General features: G+C 33.5%; 1 protein-coding gene across 50 annotated transcripts in view; it reads right to left on the bottom strand.

The window, feature by feature from the left end:
- MAP2 (microtubule associated protein 2) overlaps positions 1-12,531 on the bottom strand; it is a 300,076-nt gene that overhangs the window by 21,942 nt on the left and 265,603 nt on the right. For 18 of the 50 annotated variants that reach the window (XM_060410370.1, XM_060410374.1, XM_042244123.1 and 15 more), the window contains 5 exons: positions 12,224-12,430; positions 11,916-12,050; positions 9,022-9,083; positions 4,954-5,124; positions 3,900-4,047 (listed from right to left, as the gene is read on the bottom strand). In XM_060410370.1, coding sequence (XP_060266353.1) covers positions 3,900-4,047; positions 4,954-5,124; positions 9,022-9,083; positions 11,916-12,050; positions 12,224-12,430 — 723 coding nt within the window. The remainder of the gene's footprint in view (positions 1-3,899; positions 4,048-4,953; positions 5,125-9,021; positions 9,084-11,915; positions 12,051-12,223; positions 12,431-12,531) is intronic. The other 32 variants (XM_042244139.1, XM_042244144.1, XM_042244151.1 and 29 more) reach the window with 11 other exon arrangements.

Raw genomic sequence — 12,531 nt, 5'->3', positions numbered from 1 at the left:
ACTGACTTACATTGTTTATATTATACAAATTCTCTCACTTTTAAAAATATTTTATAGAAAGGGCATGGTTTTTAGTTTTTACTGCTAAGTATGTAACTCTGTGGGGCTTTCCTGGTGACTCAGTGGTAAAGAATCTGCCTGCCAAAGCAGGAGATGCAGGTTGGATTCCTGGGTCAAGAAGATCCCCTAGAGAAGGAAATGGCAACCCAATTCAGGATTCTTGCCTAGGGAATCCCACGGACAGAGGAGCCTGGAGGACTCAGTACACGGGGTTGCAAGAATCGGACAGGACTCAGTGACTAAATGACAGCAATGTAACTTTGTAAAATCAATGAATCTTCTAGAAATTTTGAGGAGGATAAAGATATAACTCATCAACTTTAAAATCAGTAAAGTAGAAGCAATCCTAGAGTCATCTGATATAATTCATCATCAATGTAGAAAGTTCTTCCTGAGAAGGGGGACAATTATTAATAATCTTTGCTTAAATATTTACAAGGAGTGAGCTCAAGTCTGCAGACAAAATAAATCTACCCAGGCTCAATCTCCTGGAGAAACAGAACAATTCTATTTCCTCTCTCAGTGAACAGTTTTCACATATCAAAGGAAAGTTGCCCTGTGTCCTTTTGGTCTTTTAGTAGAAGGGAAAGACATAGGTAGACGCTTCAATGGAAACTATGAAATGGGATTTGAGAAGAGTAAAGTGATAAATTAGTTATTTTTATTGCTTTCCACAAATATGACATTTCAAGACCAGGGTAATACAACCACATTCAACTTGGCTTTTTGTAGATTCCTGGCTACAAAGTTTGTTTATGGGCCAAGGTTTTGATCTTGGTTGAGTCAGTGAGTATGTTCTGAAAAATCTCTTCAGAAAACTTATTTCTCCCTCAAATGTATTCTCCATCATTTCATCTTTCCTGAATATCTCAGGTCTTCTGGGGAGGGGGATCATATCTTTATTCTTTGTCCCTCTGCCTAGCATTGGTGTCTTTTGTTGGGCCTGAACACAGCAGAAGCTCAACATATTTTCTTTTTTAATGTTACAAACTTGATTCAAAATTTCTCTATGTATAGAGGTACTTTTTACTGTAATAGAGACTGAGGTGAAGCAATATTCCAGGTATGCATAACAATATTAACTAAAGAAATATGTAAGAGTTATTTCCTGACTCAGTGGACATGAATCTGAGGAAACTCGGAGCTAGTGAAGGACACAAGATACTGATGTGCTATATACAGTCCATGAGGTTGCAAAGAGTTGGACATGACCTAGCGACTCAATAGCAACAAGAGTAAATGGCTTTATGTTTTGAATATGTAAAGGAGGAAGGTTCTGTGTTATATCTGGAAAATGAGAAAAAATCAGTCACAAGTATTAAGAAGCTCTTAATATTGCTGTTTAATAGATATCAATTTTTATTGTAATAAATTATAGTCATCAAAAATGACAAATTTGAGTGTTTCCTATGTGTTTTGAAATCGAAAAGATTAAATCTAAGTTACTAAAATGATTCAAAAATATTTATGACTTACTCTGTTACAGTTTGTTCTTACTCATCTTGTCAAGTCTACAATGACAATGTCTTTCCCTCCCTTTCGGCTGAATAAACTTCTTGCACAGCATTCTTTCAAATCTTTTCAATAGCAGTACAAAATGCTAGAACATTCCCTTGTGCAGCTAAGCAGTAGTAGTGTCAGTTGCTCAGTTGTATCCTACTCTTTGTGATTCCACAGACTGTAGCCTGCTAGGCTCCTCTGTCCATGGGATTCTCCAGGCAAGAATACTGGAGTGGTCTGCCATTCCCTTCTCCAGAGGATCTTCCCAACCCAGGCTTGAACCCTGGTCTCCTCCAGGCAGATTCTTTACCTTAAGGAGATGATAGACAAATGGGAGGAGGCAAATTGCTTGTTCTCCTAATTGTCCCTATGTCTTTTAGCTATTGCTATGTCAGGATAAAATATACCCTATATCCTTAGATTATCAGAGTATCAATTATGTTCATTACCAAATAATGCAATGCCATATGCTTATGAATGTAAGTAAAGTTAAAAAGTCAAAATAGAGTTAGCTCAGGACATAAAAAGCAATTCGTATAGAGGTGGACACGACTGAAGCGACTTAGCATGCATGCCATTTTAAAAGCAGAGCACAGTGGCTTAAAGTTGGGATTTGTGTGAGAAAGTGCCATTTTGCTTCCATAGCAACAAACACAAGTGCAGTTCAAGGTGTGCCTTTGGGGAACACTTGGTGCCTTTGTGTTGGCTCAGCATCCCTGGGGTTATTGTTGATGCCCAATTCTAACTCCAAATATTTGGAGTTAAATTCTCCTTTCTGAAGATAACTCACTCTTAAAGGTTTTCTTTGCTAGTTCATTTGAATACTTTACATGTGTTAAGGTGAAAAGAGTTTTAGTGATTTCAAAGTGTTCCTAGCATGTATTTCAAAGGATGTTAATGCTTCACAAATCCAAATGTTTCAGGACACAATTGCTCTCATTACAATAAATACTTTTATTATAGGCAAAAAAAACCACACAACAGTTTAAGTGTCATACAAAATAGCCACATTTGAATTGCCCACATTGTGGGGCAATTACTATTAAAGACTTAAAAAATAAGTGGTGAAATCAACTGTAATGTGATAGTAGTAGCAATTTCCACCACTTTCATATGAATTTTAAATGACAGATATGCTATTCTCCAAATGTTTCTACCATTTTGTAATAGTTTCTAAATGACAGGGATACTATTTTCTGAGTGACTCTATAGAACAATTCCCTAGTACTATTTCTTCTAAATAAATATATAAAAGACATTAAGAGGACAGGTTGTGAATTATTCAGTAGGCTGAAAATCAAATTCAACCACTTTCTAGCTGTGTAGTACTGGCCAAGTCTTTAAAAGGTCAGTTTTCTCATCAGTAGATTTAATGAGGTTGTTAATCCCTGACCATCAGCATTTTAATTGAATTGACTGAAAAATGTATCTTAAGATTTCAGCATCTATCAATGATTAATAAATAGTAGCTATTTTGTGGTAATAGAAATACATTTAGGAAAATAATTTGAATTACTAGTCTTGGTAGTAACACAGTATGTAAGTGAGTAATGATTGGAGCATTTTTATATTCTTTACATAAAATGTGATAATTGCTAAGCATTACATTATGAAATCAAAAGAAATTGAAGCTATCACACAGAACATGCTATGTTTACAGCTTCACTGGAATGCAAAGTCAAAGTCAAAGTGAAGTTGCTCAGTCATGTCTGACTCTTTGCGACCCCATGGACTGTAGCCCACCAGGCTTCTACATCCATGGGATTTTCCAGGCAAGAATACTGGAGTGGGTTGCCATTTTCTTCTCCAGGGGATCTTCCTGACCCAGGGTTCGAACCCAGGTCTCCCACAATGCAAGCAGACACTTTACCCTCTGAGCCACCAGGGAACCCCTATTCTTACCAAATTGAGCAGCATTCTTGATTTTGATTGTTGATTTTTCAGTTAGTTTTTATGACTTGGAATTCTAATAAAGGTTAAGCTTTCATATTAAAAAAAATCCCTAACTATTGCTTTTCTGTACTAATTAGTCCTTTCAAATTATCTTTTTCACTTTAAACTTGAAAGAAGAGAAAACCAATCCTAAAAATGACTTAACATCAATCCTATTTAACGGATAACAAAGTAGTATATATTCATTTCCTCCATCAGTTGTTTTGGCTCAATTAAATGTTTTGGATCCACTGATAGTCTGAATTTCTGATTCTTAGGACAAATATAATCCGATGTAAAATACAGGCTGTATTTGAAAATGTAAAATATAAGTACATTATAAGCTACTCCACTTAAGGGATTTTTAAAAACTGAATGAAAAGGAAGCCAAACCAAAATAAACCTACGAGTGGTCCGCCGTGCAGAAGAGGAGATAGAACTGTTGAGAGAGAAGGAGTTCTCATCTCTGTCTCCTGATACACCTCGGCGAGGAGGAAGGATGGAGGAAGGTCTCGGCAGAGAAGAGCGCTTCTCTGGGCTCTTGGTAACTCCATCCTGATTGGAGAAAACAGAACGACGTTGGGTTCCTGTGAATCTTCATATACAAAGAGGTTATATCGCTCTGGCTAATTATCCTCTTGGGCCAATAGAGGAATTTCTTTTAATCCACACTACTGACTTGTACACACTTTATAAGTATTTCTTCTTTAAAACTTAGAAAGGGTTCAGAATACAAAAATATATTATTTTGGAGTGAATGCTAAAAATTGACTGTGAAACTCAAATTCTAAGTGCTAACATGAGTAAAACTGTGCTGACGTAGTCTCCAGGTAATTAATAATTCTACTGACAAGTCTTCATCAGCATGACACTGCGTCACTAAGAAAGGACCGGCAGAAGGGCACTGCATGCGCAGTATTTCACTATGATCACTCCTGTATATAGTGCACTTATGTGACAAGAACGTTAAGCACTTTACATTCATTGATTATTTAATTTTTACCCCAAAATATTATATGCATTTTAGAGCTGAGGAAACAGGTTTCAACAGTCTACGTAATTTTTTTAAGAATCACTGAACTGGGATGTAGCAGATTTAGTATTAAATCCTGATGTGGCTGATGCTGAGCCCAAACTGTCTATTATATTTTATATAATTTGGTATCCTGAGATTATATGTGTCATACATAATATCAAATATATTTAGTTTATATATGAAATTTTATTAAGTATCAATAATTATGTACTGTATATCTTACAAAAACACAACTTGCATTTTTTAATGATTAAGCTGTTTATAACTACTGAAACATCTAATTGGTATTAGTTTTTTAATAGGGCATATTGTTTATATGTCAAACACTTTAGGATTGAAACTCTTGGCTTTCAGACATTTACTGAATTGCGTCCTTCTCCCAAATTATATTCCTTTCTGCACCTTTGGTTGGCTTGCTGCCTTACCTTGTTCCCTGATTCTGAGTATGGTAAGCGGCCTGTGGAGCCCGCTGAGGTGGGCTGTGTGAATAAACTGTCAGAAAATGTAGCCCTTTTAGTCGCGCTAGGGCAGGCTGAGCTGCATCTTGGGGACTTTGTGCTACCCTGTAAGGCAGGAATCTTTGACAAGGTAGAATTCTAGCCATGGAAGAAAACAAACAGAAGCACAAAATGAACCAAACTATGAAGCAGAAGGAAAATTAAAAAAACACATAAACATATAAGAAATTAAATGTCTACTTTTAATAAGCACACATGATAAATGGTTATAATCAATGACAGACACGTATATTATGTGAGAACAAGAGATTTTCATTGAATACCTCTTTGTAACTGGAACTAAGAATATTCAGAAAATGAGAATATAGATTAAAATATTATTTATAAATGCTATGTATAACGTCTCTGATTAAGCCATAGAACTTATAATGATACCATATTTGGAAAATATCTTGAGACTCTACTAGAATTATTCCTTTAATAAACACAGCACTTAAATGGTATATATAATCAATATTTTGATTTGCATTTCAAGAACTGTAGAACAAAGTCTATTTCAATAACTGTCGAACAAGTATATTTAAGGCCTAATAATGGAAAATATATTTTTAAGCTGAGAAAATGTATTTTTAGATTGTCTACACTGATTTCATCAGAAAATTGCAGATTTTAAATACAATGAGTTCATTTTATGAGTTAAATGCACACCAGGGACCAAGTTGTACCACAGAATTAGTAACATTTTTATGTTAATAAATCACACGTTTTCTATGTGTTATAAATTCTAAAAATTAAAGTCAGCACTGACTAGACTGCCCATGAAAATCACACTTTCACAGGTGTCGATAATCCCTGGGGAGACTGTTGTCAAGTACAAGTGTAAGTGCTTTGGATGTATATACACAGCTTTTGGAGAAAGCTATGCTAGCATGCTACATGTCTCGGGGGGAGACTGTTAAAAATATAGACCAGTATAACAAAGCCAAGGAGGTTCTAATCTTCCAATAATTAATATTATTTAGCTGTTACAATAATAGCAATTAAAACTAACGTTTCTAATCTCAAGTTTTAACCTTTGTAACCACTTTGACACATGCATAAGTATTCACAGATTGCACAAATCACTTCTTGTTTTACAGACCCAGCACCTTAAGTGGGAAGTGTAACTGGGTCAGCATAAGTCATTCTTTTTTGATTGACATTATCCACAAATAAGCAAGTTTCAAAAGTGTGGTATAGGGAAGAAAAGTGAAGTAACTGGATTGCCATATATGATGAAAGACATCTACTAATCTCATGCTAGATACAAAACCAAAATAAAATGAACAAACAAAAAATCTCAAATGAAATGAAAGATTATATTGATAGATCAGGTTCACAATAAAGATCAGTTGAAAAACTGGAGAGAACTGTTTGATAGATACAGTGAATATCAGAGGTAAATAAGAGTTAATCCTGGGATTTTAGGAAACTATAGGAAGAGGATGAAGTTATAAGGAAAAAGAGAATAAATTGGAACAATTAGAAAGAATGGTGGTCTAATCTCTCTTTGTCAGAAGATTGAGATGGGCATTCATGAGGAAAAAAGTTAGGTTTTGTTTGGTTTCTGTACAAGTGTGGGCACTGAATGCTAATTCTTGTTGAAACACATTTATGAAAATAATTTGAATTATTAGACAGTCTTGGAAGCAACACAGCATGGCAAGTGGGTAATGACTGGAGCATTTTTATATTCTTTGCATGAACTGTGATAATTGTTGACCATTACATTATGAAATCAAAAGAAACTGAAGCTATGGCACAGAATGTGCTATGTTTACAGCCTCACTGGAATGCAAATTCTTACCAAATTGAGTAGGATCCTTGATTTTGATGGTTGATTTTCTAGTTAGATGTTAAGACCAGTAATTCTAACAAAGGTTAAGCTTTCATATTAAAAAAAAAAATCCCTGACTGTTGCTTTTCTATGCTAATTAGTTCTTTTGAATTTTCATTTTTACTTTAAACTTGAGAGAGGAAAAAAATATATTCTGAAAATGACTTTATTTCAATTCTGTTTAATGGATAACAAGGTAGTAAGTATTCATTTCTTCCATCAGTTGTTTTGACTCAAATAACTGTTTTGTACCTATTGATAGTCTGAATTTCTAATTCTTAAACACAATCTGTTTTTAATAAATGTTTTATTTGAAAATGTAAAATATAAGTATTAAGGGGTTTAAAAAACTGAATGAAAAGGAAGCCAAACCAAAATAAAACCAAGGGACTTGAAAATTTCTTAAAGGTTTTGCAAACGGGGTATACTGAAAAATTGTTTTTATAATCAGGAGAAAACTCACTTACTTTCTGTATCTGCTCCTAAAGAGTTCTACTTTTTAAATAATAATAATAATAACCATTGCTATTTATTGAAATAAATATTATGTTCTAAGCACTATAGAGTGCTTATTATATAGGATTTTTTACTCTTCCCCTTATTTTTGGTAAATTAAGACACAGGAGGAAAAAGATTATATATAGTTAATAAATGTTCAAAACTTAGATCTGGTTTGTTTCATAGCCCTGCTCTTAACTAGCACAATACACTAGTTCTCCATTAGAAATAGAAGGTAAAGAGATATAAATCTTGAAATAACAGCAGGTCAAATAAAATTACCACTGCAATAAATGGATTGCCTTATTTTCAGTAATATATCTGAAAACATTTATACAATAATCAGATATACAAATAATTTTTTAACCAACATAAAGTGCCTTGGCTTCAAGATGATATAAAAGGCTCTGCTGTCACCAAAATGAATTCCTGTTTTTCATAATAAACAAAAAGTAGAAGTTTAAAATTTTATTAGATTTTAGAAAGCTAAACAAAGAATTGTGATTTACATGTTATATATTATGGCTAGACCCAGAACATTGTGATATCATTCAAATTATTTGTCATAATTTTAAAATTTCATTAGATTCCTTTTTTCCTTTCATTAGATTCCTTTTTTCCTTTCAAGAAAGAAAACACTTTGTATTGTCTTTGGTCTTTTGAAAGTTTAAAAAACATGATTAATAATACAAAAATAAATTTGCAAAATAAGAAATACAAAAGATTTATAAATATGAAAGAAGCTAAACATCATTATCATACCAAATTAAAACAACAAAATATTTCATCTCTATCACTTGTTAAATAAAGAAAAAGCAATATCTAGTAATAATGAATACAAGCATGTTCATATAAGGCTGGAGTACATACAAGTCTAGAACCTTTCTACAAGACAATTCTGCAGACTTTCTTCTTGAAACAATGATTTCGCTAATAGAAAACTACCAAGGAAATGTATATGGACACATTCAGCCAAAAAAGATTTACAGTAATACCACTAAAATAACAGAAAACTGCTTGAATACCAAATAATAGGAAACTGATAAAGCATATCACTGTAAAAATGTAAAATGCAACATTATATAGTCATTAAAATGATATATAAAAATGTTTAATGACATAGAAAATTTTTAGTGAATAATTAAAAAACTGATACACATCTTCCATCTTTGTTATTAAACCTATAAATGTTTAGAAAAATTAATATCTTGCATCAAAATGGTAACTGCAGTTATCTTTAGATAAGGAGATAATAATGTATTTTTACTTATCTATATTGTTTAAAATTCTCATATTCTTAATGTATAATAATAACAATGAAAAAGTGCTTTAAAATATAGTGTAGTGTTGATTACAATGGTTTATCTCGATTCTATGAAAAGCAAATAGAGTTCTTTCATTTTTCTCCATATCATTGTGGTGTTTCATATGTTTCTTCTTACTAACAACAGAGGCAGCCTTCATCCCAGCTCTACCCTCACTAGCTACCATCACATTCCAGAAGATATCAGGACATGCTCGAACGCCATCATGCTGGGTGAGCGAATGATGTAAAAGAGTAGATGTCTAAAGTCTAAATTTTATCTAAAATTATTAAAATACTGCCACTAATACCAAAGGGAACTTCAAATAAAGAATAAGGAAAGAGGTATTTTACTCACAGAGACTTTGTCCTTTGCCTGTTTAAATACACTGGGAGCCTGAGGTGATTCAGCACCTGCTGCTGTTGAAAAAGGAGACACAAACAACCCCACACTTAGTGGCTACAGATCACATAAATGCATTTTTCATACCTTTTGGATATTCAGTTCTGTCAACAGACTAATGTAAAGTGAATTTTGTTTACACTGAGACTTAAATTCAGTAATTAAAGAAATCTGAAAAATAACAATATTACAGCATGTGGCTCCCACTACACAGTGTGCTAATTACTATATAACCCAGTGTTTACCAAGGCACAGATAAGCACACCAAGTAATTTTCTGTTACCAGTGTATCCTTAAATTACTACAGATCCTTTAGAATGGAAATCACAGGACAGTTATCCGAATGCTGCAGAATTTAAGGGAAAGGGGAGTGTTTGGTTCTAAGGTGGGCATCACATAAGAATACTCACAGAGATTCCCAAACCTTCTATGTAGCCACTGGCATATTTCTGCATTTTATATTTTAAACTGTTACAATCTGCCAACCCCTTTTCCTCTACACCCCTGGCATTTCATAATAGTAAGACACACTTGTTTGACATGAAATGTGCCACATGAGAAGGGAAGGAAAGAAAAATAGCTTGTCAAGAAGAGAAAACAGGAGAGGAATTTCAAGTTCAATAAAATAGACCATGTTCTACACATGCACTTCCTGTATGAAATTATTACCACATCTGTTACTGTTGTTTTTCTTGCTGCTGTTTTATACCTCTGGTTTCAATTTTAAACTCCATTATCTCCAGCATAATTTCTGTTGACAACTTACCTGACTTAACTATTTTCATAATTGAACACAACCTTCTGTGTTCGGGGAAACTATCCCTATTTAACAATTGAGCTTAGAAAATAAAAAGCTGGTGTGCTTGCTTTAGTTTTCTTTCACAAGAGAGAAATCCTCAGGAAAAAAAACTTATCCTTATAAGCACTCCAAATGAGTTTTAAAAAGGTTTCTCATGCCATATGCAGTTCTAACACAAAAATAATAGTGGCCTACAATATGTTCTATGCTATTTAGGACTGGCTAGTAAGATTATTCACAGATTCTGAAACTGTTTTTTCAAAGAAGCAGTGCAAATTATGGCTCTTTACTATTTCTATAATATAGCTCATGTTTCTGTGACATATATGCTTTGGTTTAAGTCAGCAGCACTAATTTGGCATATGCTTTTTGCTTGAGTATCTTAATATCTGAATAAAAAAGAGCAAGATCCTAACTTAGTCTAGAGGTCTTAAATTTCCTTTAATGAACGAAGTAAAAGGCAAGTTACTCTCAGTGTGGCAAACTGAATACCAGTGACATGTGGGTACTTCATCAAACCATTTGACACTTCCTCTGGAATTATACAATCCTAATATAATTTTCATCTTTTCAGATGGCATATGGGATTTTTATGCCCAAACCAAGAGATTCTGCCTGTGGAAGCATTTTTCTAAATAGAAAAATTCCAAGTTTAATGAAAATGTACTAAGTGAGATATAAAATTTAGAGATGTCATGTTGATTCATAATTCTTACCTTACTTCCTCATTCTAAACCTTCATCATCAAGGTTTGTGTATAATTATAAACCTTCTACTTTCAAATCCTGCCTTATATACTAGTTCTTGAAGGAAGCACATGAGATACTTCCTATATGAAGAGCACAAATTAAAAATACTTGAAATTTTTAGCGGCTATCACAAAACATTAATGCCTTGATATTCTTTTTCTTACAAGGGTTAATGCTGCTGCTAACCTTTTAAAGCCATCCAAAGATTTATGTAAAGGCGCTTCTAATGTGTATATAATGGAATAAAAAATAATGCTTTCTGACTCAAGCTCTGATACCTTCCTTTGTAGACTGCAAGTGTGCCATTTAATCAATACTAAAATAAAACATATTATAATTAAGAGTATCCTAATATGATTATACATTTAAAATACATACTTTGCACTGAAATTGAGGAATAGAGTTTGCATTATGGATATTACATAGAGGCTTTTATTATGGTTTGTAACATGTTTCGCTCCTTATTCCACTGCTTATTTAAACAGTAAAAACAAAGTACATTTGAAGACGACAGAACAATAAGAAGACAGCAAGATAGAAAATAAACCTAAATTCTGAGATATTTGGAGGAAGGGGTTTATTAAATTGATTGAATTTTTGACCACTAAATTATAGGGGGAAATTTAATATTTTGAATCCAGCACATTTTAAGAAGATTCCAAGGACAAAATGTCAACCAAGAGATGCAGTATTGTCAGAAAGCCTAGCTAATTTTGGATATGAAAAATAAACTCTGATGGGATTACCAGACAGTTTCTTTTTCCTTTTTTTTTTTCTTTCATCTGAAAGCAAAGTAATTTTTCAACCACAATTTTATCCCAGATTTGCTTCTCATTCTCCATCTCAAAATCCCTATGCATTCTTGGTGGTCCTCAGTAAATTCATCAACATCAGTAACAGATTTGGCAGTAACAATATAGGAACTAGGACAAATACGTATGGGTTTAAGCATGAGGGAGTAAATAAGCAAAATAATGAGAATGCATACCACGGTTATATTCATCGCCATCGTCTAACCAAACACACAGAATGAAAACAGGAATCCCCAGAACGTGACACTAGAGCACAATGCCAAGATACAATCACTGTTAAGTCTGAGCATGACAAAGAAACAGATGGTCATGACCTCTTCTGTAGGGAAGGGGATAAAAAAAGAATAATGATACAAGACACTTAATAGTGAAACTGTTCATGACTGCTGAGATTCTTGGAAGAAAAACAAAATGAAGCTGCTAAGGTAATGAGATAAAAAAAAATACATGTCTATGTTTGCCAGCCACATTGCAGAATTGAACAGTCACCTGTCGTTTTCCGCTTAACACAGGAGAGATGAGTTGGTCTAGTATATTTGATAGCAGGTTTTAAAATGAATTTCCTGGAGGGAGAGTGGGCCTGAACTTCTGTTTTTTTAGCAAGTTCAGCCTTCTTATAAACTGCTATGAATAAGAAAACACAGAAAGCATACCATCAGGAGAAAAATACACACTTGGAGCAAAACCAAACGAAATTTCATCAATAATTAGTTACCACGGTTAGGCAGTTTCTTCTACAAAAGAGTAATAATGAATTACTTCAAAAACATTTATAAAGAAGTGATTGTGAAATGAACCTTTTTTCCTTCTCACTTCATCTCTGGAGACTGTGCTAGGTTCCTTTTTAGCTATTTTTCTTTCAGGAGTGGAAATTCTGCCTCTCCCGGTTTTAAAAGGCTTTTCTTTTCTATGTTTCTCAAGAGATGATCTCCGAGCTTCCTTTTCAGCTTTCTCCTCTTTAGGGATAGTTTCTAACTGTTCTGTCATGATGCTTCTATCATCATCTGTGGATCAGAGCAAACCATGACAACAACAACAACGACAACATTAGTAACAAATGTACAAAATCCTCCATCTGTCTAACACAACGCAAAATAAAGAGATA

Source organism: Ovis aries, chromosome 2, assembly GCF_016772045.2.
Source record: "Ovis aries strain OAR_USU_Benz2616 breed Rambouillet chromosome 2, ARS-UI_Ramb_v3.0, whole genome shotgun sequence".
Classification (NCBI taxonomy): domain Eukaryota; kingdom Metazoa; phylum Chordata; class Mammalia; order Artiodactyla; family Bovidae; genus Ovis; species Ovis aries.
This window is presented reverse-complemented; position numbering and strand designations above follow the sequence as displayed.